General features: G+C 41.7%; 2 protein-coding genes across 2 annotated transcripts; both read left to right on the forward strand.

Annotated features, from left to right (window-relative positions):
* The first annotated feature begins 538 nt into the window (after positions 1 to 538).
* Positions 539 to 7,203, forward strand: chrnb4 (cholinergic receptor, nicotinic, beta 4 (neuronal)). The gene is made up of 6 exons (XM_076155851.1): positions 539 to 587; positions 2,833 to 2,978; positions 3,959 to 4,003; positions 4,278 to 4,387; positions 4,859 to 5,921; positions 7,039 to 7,203. Exons 1-6 carry the CDS (start codon positions 539 to 541, stop codon positions 7,201 to 7,203), a joined length of 1,578 nt encoding a protein of 525 aa, XP_076011966.1.
* A 2,523-nt stretch (positions 7,204 to 9,726) lies between these two features.
* chrna3 (cholinergic receptor, nicotinic, alpha 3) lies at positions 9,727 to 15,580 on the forward strand. The gene is made up of 6 exons (XM_076156136.1): positions 9,727 to 9,775; positions 10,305 to 10,444; positions 12,020 to 12,064; positions 13,320 to 13,429; positions 13,620 to 14,826; positions 15,452 to 15,580. Exons 2-6 carry the CDS (start codon positions 10,424 to 10,426, stop codon positions 15,578 to 15,580), a joined length of 1,512 nt encoding a protein of 503 aa, XP_076012251.1. The 5' UTR covers positions 9,727 to 9,775; positions 10,305 to 10,423.
* Positions 15,581 to 17,732: the final 2,152 nt, after the last annotated feature.

Here is a 17,732-nt window from a genome sequence, read left to right on the forward strand (position 1 = left end):
CAGGGGCATGAGGGGCATGAGGGGCATGATAACACTGTCTAATACAAATGAATAATAGTGATAAAATTGTTAAAATTACTATTATAATATCTGCATTTTAATTTGTTGCATTTGATTCATTTTCTCACTTTGATCAACTATCTGGCTTGATCATCATCAAATGCAAGCAGTTGTCGCTCAAATTCAATTCCAATGTCAATTTGCACATTTTGGTTTCACATCACTATTGTGTAAGAAGAAAGCTGCTGAGCTGGTGTGAATTTGCAGGAAAAGTCTTCAGTCGGTCAGAGCTCCGGGGTTCAACATGCAAGGAGCCACACGGGACGGCGAGAGCGCAGGGAGACAGGAGCTGTGCGCGCAAAGACGCGTCTCGGTCAGTCCCGCTTCTGCAGACGGACTCGGGGACAGACTCTGTTGAGCTCCGTGTTTAAGTATCGACTCAGTGCCCGCGAAGTGTCCAGCCCGTGACGCGCGGAGAGCGGCATGACCGAGCGGAGCTGACTGAAGACCTCCCCGTGGACCAGATGGTGCCGGAAACATGACGCGGTGTCTCTCCTTCCTCGCTTACTTTCTCTCTCTCATTCAATGTAAGTCTGCACGTCTTTATGTTAAACGTTTATACATAATCTTGCACTTTTATGAATGTGTCAGTTTCAGTTAATTTTTTGGCCGAAATAAGTGGCGAAGTCATTTTCTGAGCTTTGGATTTCAGCGCGGTATCATAATACGAGAGATGATAAATAATGATGATTGTTGTGTTAAGTGTGAAAACTGATCTTAAGTAATTAAAATGACTGGAAATATTTGATTGCACATTCCCTTGATTTTAACGTACTGTGAGATTTGATGGTGGTTGAACTTTAGATAACTCGCTCGTCTTAGAGGCAAAATGATGCGTCAACCCTGCTGTCTAATGTGGCCGGCAGTCATCAAACCAGCAATAAGCACACGAACAAAGTTTAGGGTATTTAATGTGTGCCCAGCTCCTAAAGTTTCATCTATGAGCCTTCAATTCCCCCTTCTCATCTTCAAACCTCTGATCTGACTTGATTTGATTCTGCCATAAAATGATATTAAGTGTAAATTGCAGGTTTGCAAGTCAAGCCAAGTTTATTTGTACAGCCCAGTATACATTACATTACGATCATTTAGTATCATCAGTATAACATACAGCGTCTCCCAAAAGCTCTAAGAAGAAGAGGGAAACATCCCTAAATAACCCTAACATACTGTATAGTTAGAAACAAATTCAAATACAGATGTAACAATTCAAAAAGCGAGTTCTGATCTAGTTCACAAAGATCCAGTGAGGAGAGAATCATGACTGCTTGCCACCCTGCACAAGCATAAAGACAGATATCCAAACTTTGTTCAGACGACACACACAAGAGAGGGAGGGAGACGAGCACGAACCAACATCACGCAGTTAGACATAAATTGACACAGGATACCAACACACAGCTTAAATGGCTTCAATTTAACTGTACAGACGGAGAAGATGGATAAGAAAAAACAAATCTTTATCTTGTCAATTAATTTGATTATATCAATAAAATATACATTGAGTAGGAGAAGAGAAAAATAACGCATCACTCAACCTTTAGTTCATTCCAATCATATTGGGCTCTCAGGTTTCTAACTGTGATGCATTTTCTGTAGAAGAGTGTTTTTGCAGATTGCTGAGTGACCTTTTCAGCTCAACAATAGCTGACTGGCACTGTATTAACACGGCTGACCTCACTCTCAATCAGTGTAATGTCAATGCAACACTTATGAGAACAGTATATATAAATATATATATAGTGTATATGCACACAAATACCTGTGCATGCACACACACACACCCATGTCCGTTGGTTGTCCGTCTTCCTGGGGTGAGTCTGTGCATGTTTGATCACGCTCCCCCAGGGCTTTGACAACACACCATCTGTTAAAAAGCACAGTGGTGCCACACACACACACGCACTGGATGACTGTCAGCACGCCACACCCAGCAAACCTCCTGAAGTGTGTGGCCTGGTAACGATACACACCACGTGACACTGAGAGAGAGACGACCCGATCCTAAGCCAGCTTCAGAGACCCATCCTATTTTCTTACCACATCAAAAAGAGGCACCTGTGATGAATCATTCAGGTTGCGGCGCTATGAATATTGCTCAGCTGAACATTGACCACAGTAGCAACTCTTCTGGAATGGCCCCATCAATAAGAGTCTCACCTCGCTGGAGTGTTTCTATGTCGACTCAGCTACTCCTCGGCTACGTCTGAGCGCATTAATTATCAGCTGCGTATTAAGTGAGCAGGGGAAAAGGCAGTGCTACATATATCCATTCTGCTTCACATCAGTTACAGCCTGAAGTGCACTTTATACTTATGTCTTTACGACTTATTCTTATGATAAACAACCGGTGCTGCTTCACGCCGCGGTAACGCAACATCTGAAGCATTACATGCTGAGGAAATATCTGCTCTAGTTCGAGACGTAATCCCTTCTTTGACAAGTGTGGTTATTGAAGCTTTGCTCTCAAAACTGACCTACATGTCCACGTCAAGAGAACAGTTTGATTGCTCGTTTATGGAGGTTCATTTGCTATCTAGCACTAGTAGTTCAAGGCTTTTGCTTGCTATTCAATCTTGAAGATGTTTCACAGCGTTTATCCTCTGACAGCCATTTCCCCCGTGGACCAGGTGATTCTTTGGGTCAATGGCATTTCTTCCAACAACAAGCGTGTCATAGGTCAAATCGGTTTCGCAAATATGATCATGTAGTTATAAATTCAGACTACAAAACTAAAATAAGCAAAATAATCCCAAATAATTCTGCCACCAGGTAGCAGCAGTGCAGACTCCGAGGAGCGTCTCATGAGCTCGCTGCTAGGACATGACCGCTACAATAAACTAATCCGGCCGGCTGTCAACAGGACAGAGAGAGTCACAGTCAAGCTGCAAGTGTCTCTGGCACAGCTCATCAGCGTGGTAAGGCACCAAATCATATATGTATCTATATATTTATATCTGTTATGTCTGTGTGACTGTGTGGATAGGTGAATATTTACTTCAGAGACAAAATGGAGACAGAAATAGAAAGATAAGATGAGAGAGAGAGAGGATGCTGGAAAAGACAGAGCAAGAGAGGAACCCTTAAGCGATGAGAAACACATTCATCAGCCTGCCAGTCTGTGCTGAGGAGCCGTAGCTCTGAATAGACGGATGAAGTAAAGGAAAGATGTCGGCCACTGCGATCTCTGCCTCTGTCATGTTCAGATTGAAACTTCAGCACAGTGGATTAACAGAGGCCATAAACCTGCTTGAACCACAGTGTTAGAGGCCATCGACTGATTTACAGCTGAGGCTCATCCCCAGCTGAGGACCAAAGCAGCGAGACTTATTCACAGCTTCAGTTTATGGGTCTGCGTCGCACCCTTTGGTGTAATTGGCATTTGGTATCATTTTATTAGGAGTGTGTGTTATGGCAGCGTGATGAGGGTGCCATCAACACGCATGTTAACAAGCAGGGGCAGAGTATAACAACAATGTTTGTTTTTTGTACCTCAAAGTATTTGCCAGTGAAGATGAGTGAAGACAAAAACAAGTTATGTTTTGCAGTAAAAGCAGCATGATTACAAAAAGCCTGATTGATTTAGTTGAAAGAAGTTTGGCTTAAGGTGTGAGCTAATTGCTGCAAATACAAATGTGCAAATTTTAAAAGTAGTAGAGAAACTATTTCTTCTATTTTGGTGCAAAAACCTCTGTATGTTAGAATATCAGATGCAAAGAAAACTCCATTGATGTGAATGAATATGGAAGTGAGTTATTGACATTATAGTCAAGGTTGCTGAGGTTGATGGTTCATAAGTATGTGTTGCCAGAGGGTGACCTGAACAACAATTCAAGGCTTATTGATGTTTGTCGCTGTTCATGAAAATGCAATTAAAAGTCCTTTCTACCATTTCCAGAATGAAAGAGAACAGATCATGACCACAAATCTCTGGCTCACTCAGGTAAGTCTGATGAGCTCCAAGTCCATCATCATCACTCCATGATCCCACACTCTCATCAGCCCTTTGTCTCAGTAAATGTCCTTCTCCCTGAACTTGAATTATCAAACCATATCCATTCTTTCTCTCTCAATGTGGAACAAACTGGTTCTGTAATTGTGCTCGTGGACATATTTCAGACATAATGAAGCATGTAATTGGAAATGAGCCCATCTTGAGGAAGTGGTGTGGTAGTCAGAACTTAAACTTGACGGTCAGATCTCTCTGTGCTCTGCAGCATTGGGTGGATTACAGGTTATCGTGGGATCCTTCCAAGTACGAAGGCATTGACAAGCTGCGTATTCCCTCCAGACACATCTGGCTCCCTGATATCGTTCTGTACAACAAGTAAGGGATTTTTGAATTTTTTTTTGTAGAGCACTGACATGTATATTGTGGTCAAACTCAGTCTAAGCAGTTGGATGGTAAAATTCTATTCCAATTACCCCTCACTGATGCAGAGAGTGTCAACATACAGAAAAGTACAGATTTTAGCTTCAAGGAGCAGATTGCTTACTAATTAAAGTGTCAATAAGTGTAAGGAGCAATCCCTCCATCCTTGCCCGTTCATTGATTTTCCTAGGCCTCATTAGTTAATATTGTGTGAAGGTTTAGTGTTTATTCTGGTTTTGACAAATTGGTCTGACTCACAAACATTGATCACAATGTCCTTAACTGCAGACAATGATCAACAGACATTTTTTTAATCATATCGATCCTACGTTTGCTGTCGTTTCCATGTCAGTAGATTCAAAAACAGTGCTTAGACAGCGATTCAGAGGCGCTAATGGTTCCTTCTCATTCTCCCTCTTCTCGTAGTGCTGATGGCACCTATGAGGTAACAGTCTTCACCAATGCCATCGTCCTTTTCAATGGCAGCATCAACTGGCTCCCACCAGCCATCTACAAAAGCGCCTGTAAGATCGAGGTCAAGCATTTTCCTTTTGACCAGCAGAACTGCACCCTGAAGTTCCGCTCATGGACCTATGACCACACGGAGATCGACCTGATCTTGAAGTCAGATGCAGCCAGCATGGATGATTTCACGCCCAGTGGGGAGTGGGATATTTTGGCACTGCCAGGCAGACGGACAGTCAACCCTCTGGACCCCACCTATGTGGACCTGACGTATGATTTTATCATCAAGAGAAAGCCTCTCTTCTACACCATCAACCTCATCATTCCCTGTGTGTTGATCACCTCTCTGGCCATCCTGGTCTTCTACTTGCCGTCAGACTGTGGGGAGAAGATGACGCTGTGCATCTCCGTCCTGCTGGCTCTCACTGTGTTCCTGCTTTTGATCTCCAAGATTGTTCCTCCGACCTCATTGGATGTGCCCCTGATTGGCAAGTATTTAATGTTTACTATGGTTCTGGTGACCTTCTCCATTATCACCAGTGTGTGTGTTCTTAACGTGCACCACCGTTCTCCCAGCACACACACCATGCCTGCCTGGGTCAAGCTGATATTTCTTGTGAAGCTTCCCGCCTTGCTCTTCATGAGACGCCCTCACAATAACTCTGGCCGCCAGAGGCTCCGGCAGCAACGGGGCCTGTGTGCCAGGAGAGCCACTCTGGGCTTTGGTTACCCAGCAACATCCAAACCAGGCATCTCCATGTCCTCTTCTGCTCTGCTGACTCCAGACTCTGCCCTCTCCACACCAGGACACTTTAACAATAAAAATGTTGCCCCTCCACCGGGCTATAGCTACTCCAACAGGAAAGCGGATGTTCGCTCCCCTGACTACCTTCCCAGTGGGTTCACCTCCACACAGGACCTCCATCAGAGAGGAAACTCAGACTGGTCTGCTGATTTCCAGGAGGCAGTGAACGGGGTGCGATTCGTGGCGGATCACATGATGGGAGATGATGATGATCAGAGTGTATGTATACTGACACTTTTAAACTGTCTAAAAAGTGCACAATCCTCCAGTTTCGCTAGATTTGCTGGGTCATAAACTTATTTAGCTATGAAAGGAATGAGACTATAGTTACGCTTAGTTACACTTAATTAATTAGAAGTGCAATCACATGTAGATATTGTAACTACCAATTTTAAGGTAAGATAAGATAAGATAAATAATGTATTTATCCTGAGGGAAATTGCTGATTTTGGATAATTATTTACACATTTCATAATTTTGTAAAAATGACAACAAAAGAGCCACAAAACGTTATCTTAAATTTGACAGTAAAACAAGATCTCAGCATTTTTGATTGTTTATCCTGTTGCTATTGTCAATGACGATGCCAGACATTGCATTCAACAATTACTGAATATTGTTGAAATATTCCCTGATACGTGGCCTCAATAAGAGACTAGCTGAGGTAGATTATGGTTATGGTGAGGATTTGCCATTACAAACTGAAATTTGTTGTTTTATTTGTCACAGACTTCTCTGCTCCCATTTATTCTGGTATCCATAAATTGGGTCAAGGGTGTTTGTACTGACGTAGCAAAGCATTTACTGTACATTCCATGACCCCTAAAGTGCAGGGAGCAAGACCACTAATCTTAAGTAGTGGCTGTGACCCAGCAAATTGAAGTCAGACTTTGGGTAATCAATCGTTTTTTTTGACAAATCAATAAAACAGGGAGGGAACCAAGAATGAAAAATGACTCTTTTCAAAAACTACCAAGGACACTATTGAGATTAGGGTGAAAGGGTCAATATCTATTTCAGGGTAGGTCTCTGCAATATACAGATGGATCCTCATTGGAATATAAATTAACTGTGTAAATTCTGAATCTATTCAACTCATAGTCACCCATTTGCTTACATAAACACTATATTTTACGACCATAGAATTTTGCAGCCTCTCTTTTGTCCTTGGGTTAAGGATCTTCACTCACTTACAGTTACACTATGTACCACAGGGAGGCATAGTAATATCTACAGAGGTCACACACTGAACTGTGTGACTGCTCAAGACCTTATGATTGAATGTGTTTGCTGTTTCCATATGTGTTTTTGATACAATTTCAATGTGTACTTGCAGGTGATTGAGGACTGGAAGTATGTGGCCATGGTGGTGGATCGTATGTTCCTGTGGATCTTTGTGATAGTGTGTGTGGTCGGCACCCTGGGCCTGTTTCTTCAGCCTCTCTTTCAGAATCAAATAGTCCCCAACCAGCAGTCCAGCTCGGAGACTCCTCGCATCTGACGTGCAAACAGCAACAGAACGGAATTTTGGGTTTTCATAAGCAAAGTAGCTGTTAGTTAAGTAAAAAAAATGATAGTACAAACAGATGCAGATGCAGTCAGTTGTATTAGTAAAGTCTTGAGAGTGTTTGCGTGAGTTGCTTGTTGTATCAGATTGTTGGGACACTGTTATCTTACCAGTACTGCGCCTGAGCGGATGAAACCAAACCAAAAGCTACATAGATTAAAATGCTCAGGCCTTTTTGTACAACCGTAAATCAGTGACTGTGGAGCATTGGCACTTATTAATCAAAGTCACGTGACTTACAGCAATACAAACCTCTTCTGCTGTCAGTGTTCTGAGAAAATTGTACAGTAGCGTCCGCAAGCGACCTAATTGTGACATCATCGCACTGATGTGATTTCCCTTCATATCTGCAAAAGACAGCTGCAGACTGGACTGAGAAAAACATCAAGTACATGTAATTGTGCTGAAGCCAGTATGTAAGATAGGAGGCACGTGTGTCTACTTTCACACATAGTTTTGACTCCTTGTTTGTGTATCACTTATATTACCCTGTGATGTATTATTAAAGAATGTATAAATGTATCTATGTCCTTCTTCCGTCTGATTAACTGTATAAAAACCCCAATAGATTCTCAAATCGACCGGGCTGTTGCCTATAAGTGCTTAGCGGATCTCTGTAAGCAGTGATTGGATTTGTGTTGTGAGTCAATACGTTTGCTCAAGATGTGCTGATTAGAACATTTCATCACATACATAGGACAGCTGTTCAATGTTGGAATATGTGAACAGGCAAAATATACTGAAACAATAAACGTGTTCTGTTGGAAACTGTGATTATCTTTCTTGCTATTTTTGAGGGCAAATTCTTTTTGAATCCGGGAGAAGAGTAAGCGGAAGAAACTCTCACATCGCCATCTACTGGCCAATACATTCATGCATTTATGACAGCTGATCCTTCCCAAGGTCTTATTTGGACATACAACAGATGTTATAGACACACGCCTGCATAAACACACATAAAGTAGAGCTTCACAGTACACACATCCCTCACCACACACACTACAGTCACTACTCAATAAACAGTGCTGAGTAGGCTCGTTACAGATTCTGCAGACTGTTGGTTCTTTTCTGAGACCTTCATTTAAATCAAGAGATAGCAATCAGCATGCATGGTGGTGCCAGGACTTGTTTTATTTGTCTCGCTGCGTTCGTTGCATTTTCATCCACCTGTTAACGCCTTCTGATGCTGCACAAAACCACAGTGTATTCATCAATAACTAATCATCAATTTCTTAATCCAAACTAAGCTGGAGGGGTATTCATTCAACACTCGCTGAAACGTGCCATTAATCAGCAGCCTTACATCAGCACTGACTCTCTGAAGCTTTTGAGCATCCTGCCACCTTGACAACTATTTTTATTTTTATTTATCTGTCTGGTCTTAAGCTTCACCGAATGACGATACATAATCTATAGATTGAATGATTTCACTTGAGCTGAATGACACTATTATCAGGCTTTATATGAAGTCAAATACAATGTCTTTACACACATGCACATATCTCAGTGACTAACATAGAATTTAATGTTTATTTCTGATTTTAGTATGTATCCTTTAATGGGGCAATTCATTAACAGCAGGGTCTAATGAGTACACTTTGCATCTTGAAGGGATTTATTTATTACCTAAGGACACCAGAGCAGCACCGTCTAACCACAAGGCCACCCTGCAGATAAAAGCAAAGACAAAATGCCTCTGAAGAACATAAACTTTGACATACATCCCAATGCTCTGAACTTAAACCACCCAGGTGGTCGTATTGTGGATGACCATTGTTCTTCTTTGATTAACTAAAGGCTGTTGAAAAAATGGACGTCTACGCTAAAACACAGTTAATGTGCCAACATCAGATGGGTTCATACATCACTATACCACTGCTGCTCATGTGTAGATGTGTAGAGACCCACATTCAAGGAATGGTCCACTGTTGTTGAACACATTGTGATTTGTCTGAGGTCCCACTATTTTGTAAGAAATAATCAATCAATAATAATTAAATAATAAAATAATCTAACAATCCATCATATTGTTATTATCTAAAGACTTTAAAAGGATTATCTATCTTCAGACTGATTTTTGTGTGATGCAAATCTATTTTTCATCCATTTTGGTGACACGTTGTGACTTCAATACCTTCTGATCTGATTCCTATTTTGAGAATATAAATAACACAGCTAATGAAAGTATATGAGCTGATGACAGAGCATCTTGTTAAACTTATTTATAATTAGGACTGAATTATGGCAGATTTTTTCTAAATTCAAACAAGGGAGTAGACACATATTGCTGATTTTTCCATTCTCTCTCTCTCTGTCTCTCTCTCCTCCCTCCTCTTTCCCTCTCTCCCTCCCCTTTTCCTTTCCTCTCTCGCATCCTTTCCTCGCCACCCCCTTCCTTTCCTCTCCCCCTCCCCCCCTCTCCCTCTCTCTCCATGCGGACGCACTGTCCCTCTCCACTTTCCCTCTCTGTCTGTCTTGCTCTCCTTGTTGTGCGTCGCAGCCAGTGGTCGTGGATTAATTTTGCATTTGTCCAATATTGATCCAGGATGAAAGCCAAACGTTTGTTCCTTTTTCTCACCTGTTCCTTCTTTGTGTTTCTTCTCCCGGGTGAGTAACAGACTTTATCACGACATCTTCTTACTTGTTGCTTCATTATTGGCTTCCTTATTGTCACAATGAAAGGTTTGATTATCTTCTCTATACTATCTGTAGAATGTTTTTATTAATGTTGGAAAACAAAACTATAAGTATATACATTCTCACTTGAATACATATATGTTCACATTGCTGAAATCCTTTTAGCAAAAACAGGCATAATTGCTGAAAAACATAACAAATAAAGGCATTGCTCAACTGACGATGTAATTTAAAGTGACATAGAATACATTTGTCCATTGCACAAGCTGTGAATGTGTTTGTCCTTGTGCCAGATATGTTTCAGACGGAGCAAGAAAGAAAGAAAGAAAGAAAGAAAGAAAGAAAGTAAGAAAGAAAGATGCTGTATTGATCCCTTCATGTGTGACTCTCTGATCTAGGATGCAGCTCTTCAGAGGCAGAGCACAACCTTTTCTCCAAGATTTTCTCCAAATACAACCAGTTCATCCGGCCGGTGGAGAACGTGACTGACCCCGTCATCGTCCAGTTTGAGGTGTCCATGTCTCAGCTGGTCAAAGTGGTAAGTCCCCCTGCATATCAGTGTCAGATTTTATTTCAGTATTGCAACAACTCTTGTGTGTTTCTTTCCATTGACCGAATGTCGGTAGTGGCAGTGATTTATGTTGTAGCTCTGCGGATACTTCACCACAGTCTATCATATATCACCCTCCTCACTGAGCAGCCGTGCCTCCAAAGAACAAAACCACCCACAACACGCACACATGATGCATGAATGGTGAAAGCTCCAAGCATTCGTCTAATAAACATATACTGCTTTGTGTCAATTCGTGGACAATTTCAGAGAATTCATTGAATGGTAACAAAGTGGGTTTGCAACACAGCAACCCAAAGCTGGGAGGTGGATAAACTGTGTGAGTGTTTGATTGGCCAAGCCTGGATGGGAAATGTTAGCTTTTTGACTCAATCTCTCGTCCCCTCTCCATTTCGGCAGCTTTCAGCGCTCAATCACTGCCACTTCACATGAGCAGCCCTGGATTTAATGGCAGGTGCTTCGGAGACGGTGAAATGGAGACTGGCTGAGCCGCTAGACAGCTATCACACTCCACTCAGACATGAGCTAAAGTGGATGGTGACGATTACACCAAAAAAGTTGCTTCATTCAGAGAATGATCAGGGATGGATCACTGTGTCAGGCTCTACCTTCCTGATCTCATACAATCCTTAACTTAACTTTGCCATGATTCGGGCAACGTTAAAGGTTTTCATCTCTGTTGATGAGTATTCACGTGTTTGGGTCAAGAGACAACGCAGCTAAAACCAATATTTTGTTATTTTCCCCCTTAACTCTGTTGACATAAGCAGCTGCAGATCTCTTATTGCTGATGGATGACCAATACTCCTTCCACACGCTTGCTGCTCCTAACACACATTCAATTGTTATTTGTCAACCCACAACAATAACAGCAGGGCCATATGAGCTCATTTAGATCATCAATTACTGCTTGGCTAGTTTGGCTCATCCATCATGTCTCACTTGCAAATTGTGGAGAGAGACACACGCAGGCCCTCTAGACCGCTTCAGGCTGTCAAAACAAGCATCAGTGTGGCCCTGTGGTAACAAAGCCTCCATCCCAGGTGACATGTTTTCAGCAACAGACCGTGTAGCCTTCCATGTTGGTGTTTCTGTTTGTTTATTTTGCTGAATTACTCTCTATATATGTGTAAAGAAATGATGTGGCTTTCAGAATTCTGTACAGTACGTGAAAGGTTGACCGAACACTCCGCACTCGCTCATGACATTAGCTCATTCACGGTCTAAGTCACACGAACCTGAGCCCACACTTTCTCTCCCTCTATTCACATCACTGTGCTTTAGAATTGTTTGAATAAGGTAAAGCCCCCCCCCCCCCCCCCCCCCCACACACACACACCCCTTGGATCCAGCTGTCATGTGTGCTATATTTCAAGCACCAGGGACTCAGGTGGTCCTCCTCTGAATCCTCTTATCCCTGATATACAGAGGTCCGGCCCTGGAGAAAGCACAAATATTCTCAGCGGTGAATTAAATGACAACCTGTGACAGGTGCAACAATATCAAAGTGTTTTAATTCATCTGTTTCTTCTTTGTGTACAGGATGAACTCAACCAGATCATGGAGACGAATCTGTGGCTCAGACATGTGAGTTTACTTCCTTACTCATCCATTACCGGAGCAGGTCTGTGCAAATGGACCTTGAGCAAGGACATCGGACTTCTGTCACATATGAATGTTCTGGTCTAGACAGATAGGTTGAATTATTCATGGAGGAAGCTTTTTAAACACATTGATCCTTCTGATCCTGTTTTTTTCTTCTTCGACATTCTATAAGCTAAATGGACTTTTTAGTACTATCACTGTTGTCAATGTGCGTAACACTACTTTAAATCCCATGACAGAACTATCTGATCGGGACTGCACCCACAGTTCTGAGGCACCTTTTGCTTCTATTTCATTACAGAAGGAAATGTTACACTTTTTTTACAACCTGAGAGCTGAAATTTGTTTCTTTGCAGGCTGAGACCTCAAATTCAAAATGTCAATTTGACAAATAAAAGAAAAACAGCTGTCTTTTCCATCCATTGTGTACGATTGAAAGGATTGGATTTCTTAATTTGAATTGTGGTCTACAAGGTGGACTTAGTTGGTACCCACTCCAGGCAACATATTGCTAATAGAGTATAAATGGTCATCCGTGCTGGAGCGTTGTTCATAAAAGCGTTACCACTTATTGAATCCAGGTGCTATAAGTCAAAGCACCTTTTCCATCCCTTTAACTTAATCCCTTTAAGATGTCTTCAAACATCATCAAATGACTTGGCAATGGGACGTTTCCCCATCAGACCATCACTGACCAACAAAGTCTTACAATAATCTCTGCACATTAACTGTTTCTTAATTAACTGAAATGTTTACAGCTCTCTGCATTTTTTTTTACTGCTGTTGCTTTATGAGCCTCATGTGGATCACAGAGTGAGAGGGTCACAAACTGTGGCCAAAAGGCTCATAAAACACACTGTAAACTATTGTCATAAAATACATGTCGCACAGTTGTATATGATTTCTGCTAAATGTTTTTATGTGCAACATTTCCAACAACAAAGAGCACCTTCCTGCGTTTGTGTCTCTTTTATTTGCTCGAGCTGTGGATAGCAGTTTACATGTTTACATGTAGTTTATGCAGCCATTCACATTGCTGCATGTTGGTATTGTTAGATTTAAAGCCTAAAATTCAAGATGACAGCTGTATTATTGACAATTCCTGAAGTTTTAAAAAGCATGTTATTATTTGAAGTATAACTTATTAAAAAAAACAGTATAACTCAGGTTTTTACCATCTTTTTGATATGTCTGAAGTCTTGCCATTATTTGCGTAACTAAATCTTTCTGTTTTCAGATCTGGAATGATTACAAACTCAAATGGGACCCCAAAAACTTTGGAGGTGTAGAGTTTATCCGAGTGCCATCCAACAGGATATGGAAGCCAGACATTGTGCTTTACAACAAGTGAGCTTTCAAACACAGTACAGCAACTGTTGCACACAGACAAAAAGCTGTGTCTGCTCCAACTGGTATTGTCATTTCATACATACATATATAAGCTATAAGTCATTTTCATTTTACATTACAATTTGATCTGTATGTTGCCTATGACACAATAGTATTCTGTATTTATCTGTCTGCTGTTACTCCCCAGTGCAGTTGGAGATTTCCAAGTAGACGACAAAACAAAGGCCCTGCTTCGTTACAACGGTGATGTCACTTGGATCCCTCCGGCCATATTCAAAAGCTCCTGCAAGATCGACGTCACTTACTTTCCCTTCGACTACCAAAATTGTACCATGAAGTTTGGCTCTTGGACCTATGACAAGGCCAAGATCGATCTCGTGCTGATCGGCTCGACCATTAACCTCAAGGACTTCTGGGAGAGCGGCGAGTGGACGATCATCGACGCCCCCGGTTACAAACATGACATTAAGTACAACTGTTGTGAGGAAATTTACACGGACATCACTTACTCTTTGTACATCCGCCGCCTGCCTCTCTTCTACACCGTCAACATGATCATCCCCTGCCTCCTCATCTCCTTCCTCACTGTGCTCGTCTTTTATCTGCCGTCTGACTGTGGAGAGAAGATCACTCTGTGCATCTCTGTCCTCCTGTCTTTAACCGTGTTCCTCCTGGTGATTACAGAAACCATCCCCTCTACCTCTCTAGTCATCCCCCTGATTGGCGAGTACCTCCTCTTCACCATGATCTTCGTCACCCTCTCCATTGTCATCACCGTTTTTGTTTTGAATGTCCACTACCGCACTCCGAAGACACACACTATGCCCTGCTGGGTGCGGAGTGTCTTCTTAGGACTGCTGCCTAAGGTGATGTTCATGACCAGGCCAGAGCGAGACCCAGAGAACACGGCAGCGGCTGGTACGTCTCAGACGCTGCATTCACGACCTTGTGTCATCCATTCATCAGGGACTCTGCAAAAGCAGCATAAACCTCAGGCCCTCGCCTCCAGCGTTGTGTCCAGCCTGACTAATCGCCAGCGTTTTTTCAATAACACAGAGCTCGCCACCCTCAACAACTTGAGCGGAGATACAGCAAAGGGTCCAAGTGCCGCGTTCCTGTGCTGCGACGGTCGCTGCAACTGCTGCTGGCATAAGAGATCCAGCAAACTGCCTGCAGATTCTGGAGGAGGGAGCGGAGGGTTGGGCAGTCTGGGGGGTCTTGGGTGTCTTGGGGCCCTCGCCGCAGGAGTTCGAGAAGGGAGTCATTGCTCCAGCTCGGAGTCTCTGGAAGGAGGACTATTGTCGATCTCGCCCCTCTCACCAGAGGTCAGGGAGGCCATTGAGAGTGTCAAATACATCGCAGAGAACATGAGGCTGCAGAATGAAGCAAAAGAGGTGAGTACAGTAAATTCTTGACTACTGATGGCGCTGTAGAGCAATGTTTGTTGTGTTATTGTATCTTGGCCTCAAGGATAGCCAAGCCAGCCAGATGACAGACATGTCAGCCAGTTACCAATGGAGTAAATTGAAATGTCCCAAAAAAAAAGTTATTTACAAAAACCTTATTCTAAATCCTTTGGTAAAAGCTTAAGTTTGAGCAACTCAGCCTGTTTATTTGTTGTGTGTTTGTATTACAATAGTTAATGGTTAAACAATAATAAACTAAAGGGGCAATCGGCTCTGTCATGCAATTCCACAAATTAACATTTGGTGGCAGCAATGTACCATAAAAGGTTGTAATATATAGGAGGGGAAGATTGGCTCACTTTGGGTTGAAATCCAAACAAAAACATGTAGGTTTTATAACCAGGTAAACAATTGCATGATGTGTTTTTTAGACATTAATATTATTAGACATTTTCCTCTGATTTGCTGAGAATAAAAACAAAATTGTATTTCTGTACCTTTTACCGCTTTACCCTTGGCTGTATTGGCTCATTGTAACACATTTGCCTTTAAGGAAACTCTCCTTATCACCGTCTCAACTGAAAATGTGCTTTCCGCTTTGATCCTCTCACAGGTTCAGGATGACTGGAAGTATGTTGCCATGGTAATCGACAGGATCTTTCTGTGGGTCTTTGTCCTGGTGTGCATCCTGGGAACAGCCGGCCTTTTCCTCCAGCCTCTACTACTAGGAGACGACGTTTGAGTCAGATTGGCAAAAAGGACGTTCAACTGTCTTCATCATGTCAAATCTCACCATGGCTCAGACACAGAAACATAAAGTCTTGATCCAAAGAGGAAATGCAAACCAACCGCATCAGGCAAAAGTGACACAAGCAGCTTTAGTGTCTGTTTGTATTTGCTGGTATGGTTTACTAAGGACTCCCCTGTGCTGAAAAGACCAGTAAGCGGTGACAAAGACCATGCTGATAATCCAGTTACTTTGTCCAAAAGCACGATTTAAATAATTACAACACAGTGAAAACATGGACATTAGTCAGCAAACTGTTTGTTGATGAATAAATATTACACAGATAAATCTTGTCTAGTGATAAAAATGCACTCAAGGCCCTTGATGCTCCGTAAACAAGTGAATTCATTTCTTATGATGATGTGTACATACTGTATGTCTATAGTGAGGCTGATGTGTGGAAATGTATAACCCTGGACTGGTGAACAGCATAAAGAAAGCAAGAATGGTAACTGCATCTACACACTGACACCATGTGGTCACAGTGTGCAACTACAAGGAAAAAAAAGCTTTCTTATAGAATTAAAGGGCTTTTCTTCTTTTTTTATCTCGGAACAGTTCGGCAATGTAAATGAAATTAGAAGGCTGATGGTTTACTTCAGATGGCTCATATGCATAAAGACACTGCTGTGTTAACCCCCTACAGCAGTGACTAAACCATGGATCCTAGGATTTAGTTCAACTGCCTGAGCTGAGGAGTTTTAGATGTTCTCCAAGGATTTCATTTGTGAAGATCATTGCACCTGTAAATACTGAACTAATACTAAATTATAGTTCTGTTTCATTCTTGTCAATATTGAATAAATCTTCCAAATAGATGAAGATTGACCTTCAATGTCTGACCAGTGTAGCACACACACACACACACACACACACATATACACACACATACACACACACACAATTGGTCTATCACATAATTAATGCCTCTGATTGGATTGGATCCTAACTAAGATTTTCTCTGCTTCTTGAGTTAAAGCATATATGCTGCGATGCTGCAGCTTCCACTCCATGTCAGTGACCTTCAGTATGTGGCATGAAAATGACTTGAAATCACGAAATTATGCCAAAATCACTCAATTTTCATACGTGGATTAGATGTGTTAAAAAGAACAACTCCAGAATTATGACACAGACATAATAATGCACTAATTGTTGAAGTAGAATCGCTCTTGTGTACCCAAGTCCTCAACCTTGTAGTATGATGGTATGAACAAATACATCTCAGTCAATGTATCCTTAAATGCATGTTTTCTTTTGTATTATTTGTTTTTATTCAAGCAAACATTCTACATGACATTGCGCATACAATTGTAGGATATTTTGGAGATCATTTTGTATACAGAAAGAGGGGGAAGAGGAAAGAGAGAGATAGAGAGAAAGAAGGAAGGTTGTATTATTAATTAATACGTCGACCCTGAGGTAGAATACAAGTAGATTGAAATTGCAATGATCTCATAGGGTAAATACAATTTTTACAGGTTGATGTCAAACAGCAATGTGCTAGTACGAATCGTGTCATCGGCTGTGGTAAAGAGAAGGAGAGAAGAGAGAAATAAAAAAAACAAAAAGAGAGGATATCCCACCCAGAGACCCAACCCAACCCCACAGTGACACAAACCCGCATCCATACAACCCCGTCTTGGCCCGTCCGGGAAGTAAAATAAATAAAAAATAAATAAAAAAGGAACTTTTCGGTATTCTGGTTATCAGTCACTGGTCTGGCATAGCCTGTAGATCTGTGAAGTAAGAGAGAAATGGTTGCCATCTCTGATAGAACTTAAAAAATGCATGATTTCTGTTCCAAACTTACTTTCCTGCGTATAAACACATTTTATACCAGTTCACCTGTTCAAAACAAACTTCTACCTCAGACAAAAATGCTTGCTTGCTTGCTTGCTTGCACGCACGCACGCACGCGCACACACACACACACACACACACACACACACACACACACACACACACACACACACACACACACATATATACACACACACACACACATATATACACACACACACACAATTACTTTAATGACAATAAAACTCAATTGCTTTCCACCTAAACAAATGTCATCTATTGGTGGTCTATCACATAATTAATG

This window comes from Genypterus blacodes, unplaced genomic scaffold, assembly GCF_046128005.1.
Source record: "Genypterus blacodes isolate CSIRO-AG114 ecotype Tasmania unplaced genomic scaffold, CSIRO-AGI_Gbla_v1 ptg000067l_1, whole genome shotgun sequence".
NCBI lineage: Eukaryota > Metazoa > Chordata > Actinopteri > Ophidiiformes > Ophidiidae > Genypterus > Genypterus blacodes.

Bases quoted from the DNA above. Each gene is read 5' to 3' on its own strand.
- chrnb4 (XM_076155851.1), top strand. From the start codon at position 539: ATGACGCGGTGTCTCTCCTTCCTCGCTTACTTTCTCTCTCTCATTCAA. The intron at 588-2,832 runs GTAAGTCTGCAC...TTCTGCCACCAG, and splicing joins CTTTCTCTCTCTCATTCAAT to GTAGCAGCAGTGCAGACTCC. The intron at 4,004-4,277 runs GTAAGTCTGATG...TGTGCTCTGCAG, and splicing joins CAAATCTCTGGCTCACTCAG to CATTGGGTGGATTACAGGTT.
- chrna3 (XM_076156136.1), top strand. From the start codon at position 10,424: ATGTCTCAGCTGGTCAAAGTG. The intron at 12,065-13,319 runs GTGAGTTTACTT...TTCTGTTTTCAG, and splicing joins CGAATCTGTGGCTCAGACAT to ATCTGGAATGATTACAAACT. The intron at 14,827-15,451 runs GTGAGTACAGTA...ATCCTCTCACAG, and splicing joins TGCAGAATGAAGCAAAAGAG to GTTCAGGATGACTGGAAGTA.